Source organism: Scleropages formosus, chromosome 7, assembly GCF_900964775.1.
Source record: "Scleropages formosus chromosome 7, fSclFor1.1, whole genome shotgun sequence".
NCBI lineage: Eukaryota > Metazoa > Chordata > Actinopteri > Osteoglossiformes > Osteoglossidae > Scleropages > Scleropages formosus.
In genome coordinates, this window is record NC_041812.1 from 3,975,990 (window position 1) to 3,994,102 (window position 18,113).

Sequence of the window (18,113 nt, forward strand, 5' to 3'; positions counted from 1 at the left end):
CTACCTGTTGTATTCATGGAGGCACTATTGATTCACCTGCCAGAAATGTGAAATACCACTTAAATTTCGTGTGCTCAGAAATGTTTTTATTTAACACATAATTTCGGCAGCGGACAGTTTCGATTATATTTCTGTTGTTTCTTACAGGGAAATCAGATTCCGACAGAGGTGCCGAAGAAGACGGTGCGGAAGAGCGGCTCGTGTCTCGGGGGCCCGGGGGTCCGAGGGGCCGAGTCCTCGCTCTATTGCTCGTGGCCTCGTATGGGAAGGGCAGACCGAGAGGCCAGACGGGTTGAGCACGTCGGGAAGCGGCCGTTTTCCTCCAAGGTGCATCCCTTCGCTGCACACTAACTCTTCGCTAACCACAAGACAAATGGAGACGTCCCACTAAGACGCAGCCTAGACGAAATCGATGAGCCCAAAAGTGCATCGTTTCCATTCCCTTTCCCGAGGCCAGAGGGGGCTGGCGGCAGGCGGGTGGCAGAGCAGCGCAGGAATGGGCACGGCATTGGACCCAAAGGGTCTCAGGTGACAGTGAGCATGGAGTGGTGGAACAGGAGGACTCACCCGCTGCATCTCCGAACTACACAGACCCAAAAAGGAGCCAAAAGCCAAGGCTGGAGGTGTAATTTTCCAAGCAAACACAGGCCACCTCAAGAAACCTCTCATTCGGCATTCAAGGGTAAAAGCTGAAACGCACAGCAGCCAGATCAGCGTGTTCGGCATTGTTTCAAAGGTCTGCGTCTCACAGGTTGAGCACAGTGTTCGGGTCATACTCTGCTGTACCTGCTCTGTCACTGGTCTTCTCATTGTCTTTTTCTAAAGTGCCTGGAATGACTGGTCACCTTGGAAGTGCTGGATGGTTGCCAGACCTCTTCAAGCCCAGGATGATATAACAATTCATAACATGGTATTCAGTAACACGGGATTAATAGCTATGAGCTTCATGCTTCCTCTTGAAGTAGGGTGGCATGGTGACACAGAGAGTAGTGCTGCTGAGAACAAGGGTTCAATCCCCACTCAGTCTGTCTGGAGTCTGTGTGTTCTCCCTTTGATTGTGGGGGTTTCCTCCAGGTGCTCTGGTTTCCTCCCACAGTCCAAAGACATGCTGTTCAGGTTCCCCCATAGTGTGTGAGAGACAGAGAGAGAGTGTGTGTTCCACTGATGTATGGATGAGTGACCCAGTGTAAGTAGTGTATCTACAGTGTAAGTCACCGTGGTGAATAAGGTGTGTGAGCTAGTAACACTACATAGAGTTCATTGGAAGTCGCTTTGGAGAAAAGTAAGTAAATAAAAGTGTCTGCTAAATGAATAAATGTAAGTCACCACTGGGTTACTGCCATGCAGTCCCATTTAAACGTGGCTAATAAAGTGAAAAGGATGAAACTTCCAATGTCAACGTTTTTAAGGGCAGACAGAATTGATTTTCTCCTGATAAACATTTAGTGACAGCTGCACAGAATTTCCATGAAAAGTCTGGTAAAGCCAGGACTCCTCGAGCAAATACGGCATGTTAAGAAAAAAAAACCAAAATACAGCTTTGAGCGCCTGGATATTTCCCAGTGGCCAAATGTAGTTCCAATAGAGTCCTTTTATTGTTCAAAATTTCTGTACTGGGCTTCCTGACTCCCAAATTGATTCAGCGGCTCCACTTGATAAATGAGAGTGCCTATTCATCAGCCCTTTGCCTTGCCCTGGGTGGAGGATCTTCCCTCCCTGTAAGACGCATAAGCTCTTTTTACACATCCTCCCACACAGAGAGAGGAAAAAAAAGGAATAAAATGTCACATAGGCTTCATCAGTCGCTAATACTGCGCAGAGCAGATCACTTCATCATAATCATAAGCAATAAGCATGATATTGATCTCTCCTAAGGTCAAAGAGACAGTATTCCCCTCTCTATAGGTACGGTATGTGGGAAACTCCGTCCGCTTCTCTTGCGCCTGACAACGTGTTGATAAGTTGGCTGCGTCTCTATCACTCTGCTTCGAAATAAAATGTCAAGGTTGACTTGATGAATGTGGCAACTGGTGGTTTTAATAGATTCACTGTATTTGAGGTGATGCCTGGCCTGGAATGTTGATGTCCTACTTAAGATAAATAAATTTTCACCTTAAAATTCCGAGTCACACCGATGAACAACTCGCTGTATGGATGGTTCTATAATTAAATATTGCGAGCTAATTATAGACAGCTGGTAGCATGGCGGTTAGCGCTATTGCCTCTAGATCCTACAGTTACAGGTTCGATCCCCACCCTGCTGTGTACTTCCTCTAAGCTGCTCCAATGAAATTCATCTAGTGGCATAAATGCTTATAATGATAAGTCACTTTGGAAAAAATATCAGCTAAGTAAATGAATATAAAGTAAATTACCCTGCTGTATAAAAGGGTAAATAATTAATCCTGTAAGTTGCTTGGGAGAAAAATGCCAGCTAAATGAATGTATAATTTACAGATATTCACTTAGTGATCAAGCAAGGGAAGCTGGTAGAGTAGTGGTCAGAGCTGCTACCTTTGGACCCAAAGGCTGCTGGTTTGATCCCCACCTCTAGGTGCAGTACCCTTGAGCAATGTACTTATCCCTAAAATTGCTTGAGTAACATTACTTAGCTGTATAAATGGGTAAATAATTGTAGATAGACTAACACTGTAAGTTTCTTTGGAGAAGGGCATCAGCTGAATGAATAAACCTAAATTAAAAATGCAAATATCATGGTGTATGTATATATTTCACTTTTAGCTGTTTTTCTCCATACTGACTTAGAACGTTAAGCTACTTATGAATTTTTACCCATTTGTACAGCTGGGTCATTTTTACTGGAGCAATTTAGGCTAAGTGCCTTGATACCGACCTTTGGTTCCAAAGTGGACAATTCCATGCACTACACTACCAGCTGCACCTATATTTAATAATAGTATATAAAATAAAACCTATGATAATCCATTTCTGGAGTTAGAAACCACTGCTGGTGGGACCAAATTTTTGATGTGGGCTCCTGGTAAGGTACTCACTAGAGTGTTGCTGTTATAGCCTTGAAACTTGTAAAATCAGTAGGCTTTCTGATGGGACAGCTGGTATTATAGTGGTTAGAGCTGCTGCCTTTGGCTCTAAAAGACACAGGTTTGATCCCCACCCCTGCTTGTAGTACCCTTGAGCATCATGTGTACCCTAAATTGCTCTACTAAAATTCCCCAGCTGTATAAATGGGTAAGTAGCTTAACATTGTAAGTGGCTTTGGTGTAAAGTGTCATTAAATTAATTAATGCAGGATCATTAAGAGTGAAAAAAATCTGTTTTATGTGAAATCTTTTTTTGGGAAGCACTGGAGAGGCGTTTAAGAGTTCTATGTAGAATATCATGAGCAGTCTTTTAGAATGTCTGTTCCTCGCACAGCTAAGTTGAACCGTATGTTCCAAGAAAATCATTGACGCTAATTTTGAAATTTCCCTTTGATGTCCCTTGAAAGTTGCCGGTCTGAAAAATACAAAAGTGTCATGTAATGTGTCACCAGTAGAAAAATACTTATGAGAAGACAGGTCTTCGACTGTATTATAAATGACCTTTTCACAGATGGAATCTGTAGTGTGGGATACTTGGGCATCCCAACAAACCCCCTTTGTTATCATGGTAAGCTAAATGTGTCACTGTAGGACATCAAATTACATTTACATATTTAGCAGACACTTTTCTCCAAAGTGACTTCCAATGAACTCTGTGTAGTGTTATCAGCCCACACACCTTATTCACCGCGGTGACTTACACTGCTAGATACACTACTTACACTCGGGCCACTCATCCATACATCAGTGGAACACACTCTCTCTGTCACTCACACATTATTGGGGAAGCTGAACAGCATGTCTTTGGATTGTGGGAGGAAACCAGAGCACCCAAAGACTTACACTGCTAGATACACTACTTACACTGGGTCACTCATCCATACATCAGTGGAACACACACACACACACACACACACACACACACACACACACACACACACACACACTATTGGTGAGCCTGAACAGCATGTCTTTGGAGTGTGGGAGGAAACCAGAGCACCGAGAGGAAACTGCACACAGATGGAGTGGGGATCAAACCCATGTTATCTTGCACCACCCAGGCAGTGAGACAGCAGCACTACTTGCTGTGCCACCATACCAATACTATAGTAAAACTCGCAACCTGTATTATATCCACAATTCTCTAAAAGCTGTACTAAATCACAAGGAAAATGATTTCACTCTTCACATGTGCTGTATATACAGGCTGTTTATGCATTCACCTTCTACACTTGTCCTTATTAATAGATCTTCAGCCCGAGAGCCTTTGAGAATGGTGATGGAAGTTGATTTTAAACAAGGAAGGACAGCATCTCAATAAATAGGGGCTGCATCAAATACCATAATAAAACGTTTGGATTATGACACCCTTTATGTCAAAATATGTCTGTGCAAACACTGTCTATGAGAAATGGGGAAAAAAATGAATCCCAGCTGCACGATATCATTTCTGCTAAGGCTTATATTTATGCATCAGTTATGATAATCAACTGTCAGCATCTCTAATGCTATCTGACCACCAGAAACGTCTGCGTTCATCTTCTGTATCCCCCTTCGCAACCTAGCAATTACAATAGTCGCCCTTGATTATTGCCTGAACAAAAATGACACTATTAGAAAGTTCGAATAAAAAATTACAAAGAAAAATATTACGTAAAGTGTGTATATTTTAAGTGCAAAATATAAATCTTTAACTCGAGATATAAATGATGTTAAACTCTTCAGTTGTCAGTTCTATGCAGGCACGTATCTAGACGCCATTCACCAGGGGTCCTGGAAGCGAAGGGCCCGGCGATTGTTGTAAGATGGCGTCTTCCAGTCGCTCTCAGGTGATTTCTCTCTACAGGATGCTTATGAAGGAGAGTAAGAAATTCCCTTCGTATAATTTCAGGTAATTGGCGGAGCGGAGCACTTTTCGGTAACTTTAAAACGGGATTCATTCTACTGCGAATTCAGTGCACACTCAGTGCAAAGACTGGGAGCAGCTACTCTCTCTGTCCAGCAAGTTCGCTGTTATGCAGGCAGACTCTCTCACACCTGGTTTTCAGATATAGAAACCAGTAAACTACATATATTTCTTCTGCGACAAACGAGTTTCAGCAGTTTCTCTTTCCCCCAAATGGGCAAATATGTAGAATTTAATTTTAGGTTCTCAGACTGCTGTTATATTCTGGTTTACTGTTTTGTTTACCTCTTCTTTCCTCAAGAACAAGTCACAAGTGGATAGTCTTTTACAGCACATTTCCCTGCATTTTAGTCCTTTAATATGCCAGGAAAATCTTTCAAATTACATTCTAATAATTTATGTGATGCCTTTTCTTTCACAGTGCTGACAGTTTTACAATTTTTACTCATATACACAGCAGGGTAATTTTTTACTTTATCAGTTCAGGATAAGTATCATGTTAAACAGCACTTCAACAGGAGCAGGTTTGGTTCCAGGTCCTCAAACCACCATGCCACCTGCTGCCAATATATTGTTACTCTGTTAGATATTGAGTCCCTGAATAGCTTAATGTGGATGTGAGCTTTATTTAATTAGAAATATAACAGAGTGTTATAGCAGAGAATAATCCGTTTCACTAAACACAGGGTTTTTTTGTCACAGCCCTACGTATCTCACCTTTTGTTATCAATTCATATGGTGGGATCTGGTAAAACAGACAAGATTCTGTTTTACCTTTATGTGTTCCGCCATCTTTTACTCAATTGTCTGCTTCGTTACACCCATCTGTGGTAAACAAAAAATAATTACTTATGGTCATCCTGACGCAGCGCTTGCTGTTTTAAATTTCTCATAGAATAAATGTATAGGTTCAAATCATTAAAGAAATGAAGAGACATCAAAGGTCCTGAGATGCAAAGATGTAAAGTTGACTGATTTGTACTGTATGTTGTCCCTGTAATTCAAAATGTGGCCCCTGAATTACTGCGGTACAAAGTCCTCTCCTGGCTGTTTTCTGCATGGATGGTGAAAGGGCAAGATGCTGATCCTCTGAAGCTGCAGCTGGAGCCTTTTGAAGTAAGCTGGGGTCTTTAGGTTTGTGCCCAGCACCTGTGGCAGGATGTTTTAGAGTGTGGAAGGCGTGCCAGGGTGCAGCTGGTTTTTCTGCTGTGGTTACAATAGAAACTGTGGCAGTTGCTTTAATATAAAAAAAACAAGTGGAATGTTGATGGAGGTGGGAAGCATCAGAAGGAGTGCTTTTTATCACAGACACCTCTGAAGAGGAGCAAACCTGGCCTAACTGAGTGAAAGAGGGAAACCACCATATGCAAGAAGTGCAGGGAGCACATGTGAGGAATGTCTCTTAGACTCGCCTTTTCAATCCTTGTCGCTCTTGTTTAACTTGCTGTGTCCCATTGTGACACCGATCTTGTTTTACTTACTGTGAAACTGAAAAACACTGAGTAGTTGGCACTCATTGTATTTGATTTCAGGATCTTACCCAGCCCTGATTTGCATGTTCTCCCTGTGAGTGTTGGGTTTTCTCTGTGTTCTTTGTCATCAGAAGGACTGGCATACCATCTTGGCTGTACACCGTGTTACACTCTGCGCTTCCCTTGGTTGGAGAGAGATTGACAAAACTATACCTGTTTGCGGGCTTAGTGAAAATGGAGGGGCTTTGTTAAAAATGATCAAATTTGTGTAACCAGTGGATTGTTTTCCTCTGCACAGATGGGCAGTGACAGTGAAGGCGATGCTGTTCACATTATTCAGTTCCTGCCACGTAATGGGATTCTAATTATTCATCAATATGCGCCGCTCCTCTTTCTATTGTTAGCAAGCTTTTTCAGCAGCCAGGATGTGAGAATAGCGTGTCGGTTTGTTGCAGCTTTATCTCTGCGTACGACCGCAGGGGATGCTCTTGTTCAGGATGATACATTCCGCAGGGTATGTCGATGACAGCTGCAAATGAATAAATCAACAAATGAGGAGCTCTGTGACTAGGTCTGGTCGGGTGGATTCGTCGCGTATCTCAGTGTTCAGACCTGTTGGCAGTATTTAACAGCTTATTTGAAGCAATCATTTCATATCAATATGTAGAAATTGAGGATCTTTTCTACATGCTGAATAGCATTCTGGATTTAATTGTTATAATCCAAATGTTTCCCATTTCCCAGGCCTCCTTGTCTGCTCCAAAACGCACTGCTAGCATCTTCCATTTTAAGTTGCCTCTTTGAAAGGTAATTTTGCGTGTGCTGATTTATGTAACGTTTTAGTTCTGTCACAACTCTTTGCAGCTCGTAGCGATGTGAAGCTTGAGATTCTGTCACACTGTGATGGGAGTCTTGCGCCGTTGTGCTCGTGCGCTTAAGCCTCTATTAAAGAAACATGGAGTTTCCGTGCCGATGGCGCGGTGCATATTCCCTGAGCTCAGCGGAGGGGTCTTTTGGAACAGCTGCTCTCCGTGGACCACCGATGTGACGACGCAGCCAACCAACCCGCTTTGCAGATCGCTCTTCTGTTTCTCCGTGTACACGCAGTGCGTCTCTGTGATTCCTGCGTAGGTGCGACACTGTGGACAGTTGTACAGATGAAAAATGAAATATGTTAAACTCCTTTTTACCAATAAATCTTCACTGCTGCAGTTCCCTTGAGTAGGGTACTATCTGTGAATTACGAAAGTAAAAATACCCAGCTCTGGGTCTAATACTGTAAATTGCTTTGTTGTTACCCACACAACAACAACAGTAATACCATGTTTATCTTCTGAATGTCTGATGCCTTATCTGACTTAACTAGTTAACTGACCTGAACTTTTTAATGTTACCTCATGGGACACTAATTGAAACATCGTCATAAGAGATCAGTAATACAGTACATGTGTATGTACGTTACATAAATGGAGATATTTGTGCTGTAATGGTTATTTCTAACCTGGAAAAAAATGTGTGTGTGTGTGTGTGTGTGTATATGTATGTACGTATGCGCACACACACACATATACACATATATACATGTATGCATATGGAAGGGTCCCCCTGGGTGACAAGATGAAGCAGAAATGCTCAAGCTGGGTGTGACAAACTATTTTTTTTATTCCTTTAATTTGTCCTTTTCTTTACAAGGTACTGGGTAGGAAGGAGGTGAAGAGAGGTTGTGCAGTTAGCGAGTGATTTCACGTGGGTCAAGGTGGTTCTCGATGTCTCTGGTTCAAGCTCGCTCTCTGTCCAGCAGGGTTCCTCTTCACGCTCGTGCTCTGGAGCTTGGAAAGTGCAACGTAGGTTAGTTATACTTGTTGTAGTAGCAAATAAACGCAGAAAAGAGTATTTCATACTATCATTTGTTTTGATATTTGTTTTAATTTTAAAACAATTATTATGGGACAAGGGGTTCAGAAAATGTGTGTGTGTATGCTAAATTACTAAAAGGAATGAAATAAAAGAGCAATAACTAAACCGCTAATGGAGGTATCTGTGTGCTCTGGTTGCCTGCCTGATGAAATGGGGGTCAACATCTGCCAGAGCCCTGTGGGTGGTGTATCTAGGCGGTGCTCTCCCAGCTCCACAAAGGCTACAAACTCATTAATAATCCAGAACTTCTCTTTTGGGAGATGCTGAGCAGCAAATGTCACCCACTTCAGGGGTCATAAGTCCTTGGCATCTAGAGTTGGAACCATCTTCACAGGCCTGCTCTTGCACTGTGTGTCGCTGCTGCAGGGGCTGGAATTTTGGTGGATCGCTTAGTTGCGTTCCGCTCTGCAGTGCACTGGAAAGGGGAGTACATCTGAGTTTGATTTATGGACTTTGCACAACAGAGTCTCTGTCATCCAGGCTGGGATATCATCTCTTGACAGGCCTTGGTCGTTTGTGGAGCCTCAGCTCGGTGGAGATGGCAGACTGATGAATCCCAAGAACTGTTAATTTTGTCACTTGGACGTCCTTTTAATGCTGTGAAACCTAATCCTATGAGTCCAATCCATTTGCAGTTTCAAGGCTCAGAGTCTTCTGATTATACCACTCAGTAGTCAAACGGTGTACAAAATGCGCTGTTGACCGTACTGTTGCAATGTGTTCCAGGACATATGCCCTGCGAAGGGTGAGGGATGGCTTCCGTGCAAACCGTAATGTGGACAACCCCAGAACTCTGGACCTGCTCCTGAACCAGGCCCGGGAGAATCTAGCGGTCATCAAGAGGCAGGTTCGTTGTCCGTCGGTCCCTCCAACCATGCCATCGCAGAATTAAATGGTGCGCTTTTATGGACCAATATTAGTTGACATATCATGTGAATACTGTAAATGGAAAAAGTAGCTATGCAAGTTGGTTTTCCTATGGGGGTATCTGGAGTTGAGGTTGAGTACGTGCAGTTGGGCGGCACAGCGCTACAGTGAGTAGCGCTGCTGTCTCACAGTGCCTCGGTCGTGTGAGAGGATGTGGGTTTGACCCCCACTCAGTCTGTGGAGTTTACCTGTCCTGGGTGTGTCTGTGTGGGTGCTCTGGTTTCCTCCCACAGTCAAAGACGTGCTGTTCAGGTAGGTCGGGGAGTCTTAGTCACCCATAGTGTGCGAGTGACCGAGAGAGTGTGTTTCACTGATGTATGGAGGAGTGACCTGTTGTAAGTAATGTATATAGTGGTGTAAGTCACCTTGGGTGAGTAAGGTGTGGGCTGACAACACCACATACACACATTTTCAGAACCGCTTGCCCCATACGGGGTCGCGGGGAACCGGAGCCTACCCGGCAACACAGGGCGTGAGGCCGGAGGGGGAGGGGACACACCCAGGACGGGACGCCAGTCCGCCGCAAGGCACCCCACGCGGGACTCGAACCCCAGACCCGCCAGAGAGCAGGACCCGGTCCAACCCACTGCGCCACCGCACCCCCTTCTGACAACACTACATAGAGTTAATTGGAATTAGCTTTGGATAGCTACTTAGAGCCTGCTAAGTGAAGTAACATAACGAGTAGAAGTTGATTCATGATGACCACTTGCACGATTTTACATTTATTCATTTAGCTTTTCTCCAAAGCTATTTAGTGTTAATCTACCTAAGATTATTTACCCATTTATACAGCTGGGTAATTTTTTTTTTACTGGAGCAATTTAGGGTAAATACCTTGCTTAGGGGTACTACAGTTGGAAGTGAGATTCAGACCTGCAATCTTTCGGTCCAAAGGCAGCAGCTGTAATCACTGCACTACCAACTGCCAGGCTACTAGTTTTCATGGTGATGGAGGTAATGGTTTTGCCTCCATGTGTGTCTTTAGTTTGTGGGCATGCAGAGAACATGTAAACTCCACACAGCCTGAGCGGGATTCAAACCAATGGTTGAACGTGTAGCTTGGGCACTGCGAGGTACCAGTTGTACTGGCTACACAACTGTGCAGCTTTCTTCCTACCCTCCCTAACCAGGAAAACTACCCATATTGTAGCGATGAGTCAAACTGGACTCTGTGGCACTTACTCTACCTTATAGTGTGGACTCCTGCTTAAGTTAGGTATAAAGAGCATTCAAAATTCACAATTTCAGATTGCATTTCAGTTTTGAATAACAAGTGTGCACATTCCAGGATAAATTGTGAGAAAACCAAATCTGTTTACAGGTAGATGTGTGTCAGAGTGGGAGAGCAATCAAATGTGAATAAAAAAAACTGAAAAGTAAAATTCCAAAAAGTATGGCGGGAACAGATCAGTTTAAATGTGAACGATTTCAATGGCTCTGCTGAAGAGAACAATAGGAAATTCACTAATCTTCAGCACCTGAATAAGCGGGTGGGGCTTGGTGTTCACTGGGCTATCACGTTGTCGGCATGTAGGGCGGCACGGTGACATGGCGAGTGGATGGTGCGAGAGGATGTGGGTTTGATTCCTGCTCAGTCTGTGTGGAGTTTGCATGTTCTCCCCGTGTCTGCGTGGGTTTCCTCTAGGTGCTCTGGTTTCCTCCCACACTCCAAAGACATGCTGTTCAGGTTCCCCCATAGTGTGTGAGTGACACAGAGAGAGTGTGTTGCACTGATGTATGGATGAGTGATGGGTAAGGAGTGTATCTAGCAGTGTAAGTCACCACAGTGAATAAGGTGTGTGGGCTGATAACACTACATAGAGTTCATTGAATGTCGCTTTGGAGAGAAATGTTTGCTGAATAAATAAATGTAATGTTGCCAAGGAGCAGTTGCTCGCGGTCAGCCCACTTTTCAGCTCCCGCAGCGAGATCCTGGGCCGTGTCTGTCCTTTGAGTGACAGCCTGGTGTTGTTTTGAAATGCCGGAAAAGTTCTGGTTGCTGAATCATTGGAAGTCTGGAACAGACATACATTTACATTTATTCATTTAGCTGAGAGATTTAATTTCTCCAAAGTGACTTAAAATGTTAAGGTTATGATGATTTACCCATTTATAGAGCTAGGAAATTTTACTGGACCACTTTAGGGTTAGTACCTTGCTCAAGGGTACTACAGCAGGAGGGGAGGCTTGAACCTGTGACCTTTGGGTCCGAAGGCAGTTGCTCTACCCACTACGCTATCAGCTGTCCCTGTGTGAGTCCCTACATAGGTGGACATCCACCATGATGTGTGCATGTTGGTCCATTTTGTTTTTATGAAGTGTTTCAGAATACTAATTATGTTTTTCTTTCTTTCTTTTTTTGAATAGAATTTTTTTTTTTTCTAAAGTTGTGAGGACAGCTGCTGGCAAAATGTAAAAATGATACTGTCCGTTGCCCAATAAAATGTACTTTGCTGTTTTTCTGCTACATGATTTCTCCCAGGTGAGCCTACCGTGTTGAAACCTATGACCTTTGTTCGTCAGTTCTTTCTAGCTCTTGTGCCATAGTTTCGTCGTGACCCCGAACATGAAACCAGCCCCTAAACTACCGTCAGAATGTCAGCAGCCACTTGCTGCCAGGGAGGCTCTCAGCCCATGAGAATTATGCACTCCTTCGCTTCCATCTCCACGTGTAATTGAGACATGACACCTATGTGTTTCACTGTAACGCTCCTCTGGGTAGAGAAAAGGCTCTGGCATAGTTAAACACGCTCCGAAGAGGGGAAACGTTCATCAGGCGAAGCAGAGTGCTACTTCCACTGGAATTAAAATCCAACCAGGGATATTTAAGGAAGATTAGTTTTAAATGAAAAGCAGCTCGTGCGATCGGACGGTGTGAAGAACATCTAGCTGAGCTCTTTTCCGGAAGCCAGTGCCTGTGGACATTTCGGCACCTGATAGGACGTGGTTGCACGTGGGCTCTTGACATAAAAATAGAGTTTCTGTAACTTCTGTGTGGTTTTACGTGGGAAAAGCTTGACTGTGTGAGTTATTCTGAAGGTGTTTAATTTAGCTACACATAAACCATGTGTTACTGGTTTTATAACGAAGATACATAGGAACATTTTTCATCTATACCATTTTTTCATCTCTTGTGGCACAGTAGATGGTTCAGTTGCCTCCTCACTCCTGTGCCCGTGGGTTTGGATGTGGGATCCGATATGTCTCAGTCTGTGTGGAGTTTATATGTTCTCCCTGTGTTTGTGTGGGTTTTCTCCAGGTGCGTCACGTTCCTCCAGCAGTCCAGATACACGTTTCAAGTGAATATATGATTCTAAATTGTCTCTAATGTGTGTAATTTGTGATGGCGATGGTGCCCTATCCAGGATGTACCCTACCTTGGCTCTATGCTTCTGAGATAGGCTCTAGACCACTGTGGCCCTGCAGTAGATAAGGGGTTATTAATGATGGATTCATGGTTGTTTTTATCCAGACTCTTAAATGTACTTCAGGTCTTTGTAGCGCAGTTGTATTTTTAAAAGAACAGAGGATTATTCAGACACGTACACATATAACTATACATTACAGAAAATACATTCATGGAGCACTTTATTAGGAATACCTGTACACCTACATATTCATGTAATTATCTCATCAGCTAATAATGTGGCAGCAGCACAATGCATAAAATCATGCAGGTACAGGTCGGGAACTTAAGTTAATGTTCACATCAAACACCATAATGGGGGGAAAATGTGACCTCAGTGATTTTCACCGTGGCATGATTTTTGGCACCAGGTGGGCTGTTTGAGTATTTCTGTAACTGCTGATCTCCTGGGATTTTCGTGCACAACAGTTTCTGGAGTTTATTTGGAATGGTGTGGGAAACAAAAAAAAAAAAAAAACATCCAGTGAACAGCAGTTCTGTGGATGGAAACGCCTTGTTGATGAGAGAGGTCAGAAGAAAATGGCCAAACTGGTTTGAGCTGAAAGAGGTGCGGTGGCGCAGCGGGTTTGGCCGGGTGCCGCTCTCCGGCTGGTCTGGAGTTCGACTCCTGCTTAGGGTTCCTTGCGACGGACTGGCATCCCGTCCTGGGTGTGTCCCCTCCTCTTCTAGCCCTGCGCCCTGTGTTGCCAGATTAGGCTCCTGTTCGCCATGACCCCGCTTGGGACAAGCGGTTTCAGACTGTTTGTGTGTGTGTGGTTCAAGCTGGCAGATAACCACTGTTTACAACTGTGGTGGACATTTTAAAATGCTTTTCTGCTCAACATGTTGAACCTTGAGGTGGATGGGCTACAACAACAGAAGCTCACAGGCTCACCAAAATTGGACAGTTGAAGACTGGATAAACGTAGTCTGGTTTGATTGAACCTGGTCTGAATCTTGATTTATGCTGAGGCATACAGATGGTAAGGTCAGAATTTGGCATCAACAACATGAATGCATGGACCCCACCTGCCTTGTGTCAAGAATCCTGCTTGGTTGGTGGTGGTGGTGGTGTAATGTTGTGGGGAATGTTTCCTTGGCACACTTCGGACCCTTTAATGCCAGTCAATCGTCACTTGAACGCCACAGCTGATCTGAGTATTGTTGCTGACCATGTGGATCCCTTTATGGCCACAGTTTATTCATCTTCTGATGGCTACTTCCAGCATGATAATGCATCGTGTCACAAAACAAAAGTCATCTGAAATTGGATTCATGAACTTGTCAATGAGTTCAGTGTTCTCCAGTGGCTTTCCCAGTCACCGGATCTGAATCCAGTAGAACACCTTTGGGATGTGGTAGAACGGAAGATTCCCAGCTTGAATGTGCAGCTGACAAATCTGCAGAAATTGCATGATGCATTTCGACAGGAACCAGAATATCAAAAGCATGTTTCCAACATCTTATGGAATCCATACCATAAGGAATTGAGGCTGTTTTGAGAGCAAAGGGAGGCCCTACCCAGTATTAGTATAGCGTTCCTAATAAAGTGCTCCCTGAGTGTATATGGCTGCATATAGATGAACATCTGCTCAGCCTCACCCCACACGTCCCCAAGTGGACTAATTGCTGTAACAATCTGTGATCTGTTGTGAGCTTGTCTTCATAATGAAGCTACCTGATGAATAATCACAAAGGGTCCCAGGCCTCTTAGCGTAGCGCCTCATTCTCTCAGGTCTATGAGCCTGTGATACAGAAAGGTGTAGGTTCATATCTGAAAGCGCTTCAGAGGCTGTGCTGAAGTCCACTCCATTGCCTTTGTGTTAGAAGCAGAAACTGGCGACTAACAGCGATGTGGGATGAAGATGGCCAGTGCTGCTGACCCGCCGGATGCCCAGGACTGAGAGTGCAGCGTGTGTGTCTGCTGGGATGTGTAATGGCGAGGTGATGGAGTAGCAGGATTTAGCAGGAGGCTGAAGGAGCCACTCTGCTCTGCAGACCGGACCAGCAGGAGCTCATGGTCCCAGTGGGATTCACGGGACTGTGACAACCTGTCTGACAGCAGCATGGTGGACACACTCTGCAGGGGACGGGAGGATGTGCTACAGCGAGCAGCCTGGTCAGGCACTGAGCTACCGTTCGCGTGAGAGAGTGAATTTAAGTGGTTGTCCAGACATACGGATGGTTTCCAACCAAGTGCCAGAAGAGCAACCGGGGCTTTTGAGTAGCTGGTGCTGACCTGAGAGCCTCTGCCTCTGCCCTCCAAAGCAGAGGTGGTGTGCGTGGGAGTGTGGTTTGCTGTGCTCTGGCAGGCCACTTCCACACTGCGTAGGTTGAGGCTACGATTCGCTCTCCCCCGTCTCATTAAGTGGGTGGCAGCACAGTTGTGAGTGAGGCGCTTGGGTCGACCGTGGCCACCTACCTGCTGTCACCGGCACGTCTATGAGGACCCTCACAGGTGGAGCGACTGTGTAGGCAGACCCAACATCCACCTGTCAGCAATGCTGCCTTGAAGATGCGCCGGTGTTGAACCGCTTGCTCTCGTTTTATTTTTTGCCACATATTTCACCCTATATCTTGCGCAAACTGCTGACTCAGATTTGTTGTCCACGTTCTTCATTTAGCTGTGAAAGGGAAAGGCACAGTAGCTCAGTGGGTCGTGACAGTGCGTCACAGCACTCGGGCTGTGCTTTTGGGTGTGGGTTTGAATCCGATTCCCTCCACATCGGCTTTACAAAGCTATGCGCTACAATAAGTCATCTTGGGAAAAGACCTCTAAATACTAGTTAATAATAACTCGTCGCCTTTAACAGAAGTGTCTCTAATGAATTCACTGGATTCTCTTGTTTACCGGTTGGCTGACATTCCTCAGAGCTGGAGATCAACATGACAAACGTGCGTGTTTATGAAATTAATCAGTCAACGATTGGCATTCACTTGGGGTTTGTGGCAAGTAGGTGTTTTTTCATTCCGTGATTTTTAAATGTCTTAATTTTAATGTAGGTCACAAGTTAATAAAAGTGTTGAAAAGTGTGTAACATTTTTTATTTATTATAACTATATTCTTGACTTTTGCAGAACCCAAACCATAAATAAATTGAGGGACATCTGTTTTATTAAGCTTTTATTGATTGTCTAGATAGTTAAAGTAAGTTGGAAATGGCATGAAGCTGACAAACACTGCGAAATGCTTATGGGATTAAATGCTCAGTGCAATTGAATGGGAGGTTGTGGAGACGTATTTCTTAGTCTTAGATTTTTCAGTCATTTTCAACGTGTTTTAATTTTAATGTTGTTTTGAAGTGTAAAAAAAAAAGGAAAAAAAAAAGTGATGATGTGGTGTCATTTGTAGGAGGAACCCTGCCGTGCCCTGTTTCCATGACACAGCACATCACCGCGAATGGTTATTGATAAGGGCTGGATGGAAACATTTTTAAAGCATCTTTTATTCACTGTAGCTTTGCCAAAGGTTATTTACAGAAACTAGCCTGTTAAAAAGTGTATGGAGGGTCTGTATTATTCACCTATTATTGATTACGATGTGGTAAAAGTGACTTTGGAGTTGCAAACAGTTATAAACAGACTTCTGGTCCCAGGTATTGAGGACTCAGTATAAACGAAAGACAATCCATGGCACCATGAGACGTGTCTGTTGTTTTGTACGTGTGGCCACGGTACGGATTCCACTTCTCTAAGTGACCTTTTCTTTACACTGGCGCCCCTTCCTTTTAACCCTTACCTCCCTGGCCTCGGATGCATCATTAATGTGCCCCTGCAATACTGGCTATGCAAATATCAACATACTAATGAGGACAATTCTTCTGCCCCCTGGCTGAGTCTTGTGAGCTCTTGGAGACCCATCTCTGACCCTCCAAATGCTGTCTCCTGCTTTCCTACTTCACCTTCTGAAAGAACATTGATACAGGTCCTAAAGGGCTGCTGACCTGTTTAAGGACTTCACGTTTCCTCTCAATCAGGTTCCACTTCCTGTGGGTCACGGCTGGAGACGGGAGTCGATCACGTTCCTTCCATAAAACACCCCTTTATCTGTGAAGCACGAAAGTTGTACGTGCTCTAGATTTTTATGATAGGTTTGTGTTGGGTACAAATGTCTTCTTATCATTATTTATTATATTTACTGATTTCGCTGAACCTTTTCTCCAAGGTGACATATAGCGTTAGACTTGTATTCCAAGATACGATTCTTTACCTATTTGTAAAGTTGGGTGATTTGTACAGTATCGATTTACAGTAAGTACCTTGATCGTGGGTGCTCCACCGAGAGCAGGGATTCCAAGCCTGTTCCCCAAATTGCGAGATGACAGCTCTAATCGCTATGCCCCCTGCTACCCCCAGTAAAATTTTTTCTTGTTTACCCCGAGACCCTGAAACAATACATGTTGTTTAGGTACTTGGTCTAAATAGCCCCTGTGAAACATCCAGCTGTGTTAGTGGGTACAGCTCTACGTCACAGTGGACAGAAGTGCTACCTTTGCACAAAATTATTATTATTATTGTCTTTAAGATCAGGAAGAGATGTTTTTTGGGAACATTTATATAGCATGCAAGTATTTTGTATCCTCCAAAAGCGAAAGGCTTATTTCTTTTTCCATCCCGAATCCATATTTTCCCTCTCGGAATATTCCACAGTATATCATCAGAGTCCCACCGGGTTCAGCGTCCTGCTGTGTAGCCTGTAAATCTCCACCAGAAAAAACAAGGCCAATTTAGGCGCTGGTGCTGAGAGGCGAAAGAAGAGGAGCATCCTGGGAAAACGGAGACCCTTAAAATTAATGAGGCAGGGCTGAAGGCAAGAGGAGCTGCATCTCTCGACTGTAGAACCCCGCTCCGCCGCCCGGCCCTTCAAGCCTGATCTGAGGACAGCGTGGAGGGAAGCGGCGAGACTTTTCCGCGTTCTCTTTCTGACGAGGCCGCAGTCCCTATCCCAACCCTCGGCTTATCCCAATTTGGGGGCCGGAAGCAGCCATACATGGCGAACATGCTTCCATCCTACCCGAGCCCCCCCATTAATCTTCCTGCTACTCAGCGTGGATTTGGGCTGAGAAGTGAGATAACGACTTGAGATGGGATCCAGAATTCTCCCCCCGGATCTTTCAGCATCCCTCTTCCTGTTCCTGTTCGTGTGGACATTGTCTGTGTCGGTCCTGCCGCTTCTGCCTTTTTGTTCCTTGACGGATCACGGATGTCACACAAGCAGCTTTTATGCCTCCGTCTTTTCCACACCCTTTCTGCCTTTTTTTCTTGACTCCTCATCAAGGAACGCTGTCACTCGGAGGTGAGACGGAGGCGTTAAATGATGCGGTCCAACCCCTTTGATCTCTTCTTTTTCTCTTTTCCCTAAATTGAATTACTTGGCGGCTGAAATTGTGAGCTTCGCGTTGGGCGCATGAACGCAGAAT

The 18,113-nt window shown here is 44.4% G+C and overlaps 1 protein-coding gene across 2 annotated transcripts in view; it reads left to right on the plus strand.

The window, feature by feature from the left end:
- Nucleotides 1-4,842: 4,842 nt before the first annotated feature.
- lyrm4a (LYR motif containing 4 a) overlaps nucleotides 4,843-18,113 on the plus strand; it is a 36,199-nt gene continuing 22,928 nt past the window's right edge. For both annotated transcript variants that reach the window (XR_001965644.1, XM_018741761.1), the window contains exons 1-2: nucleotides 4,843-4,953; nucleotides 9,084-9,204. Coding sequence is in view for 1 of the 2 variants with exons in the window: in XM_018741761.1 (XP_018597277.1) it covers nucleotides 4,868-4,953; nucleotides 9,084-9,204 (207 nt within the window). In the remaining variant the exon portion in view is untranslated. The remainder of the gene's footprint in view (nucleotides 4,954-9,083; nucleotides 9,205-18,113) is intronic.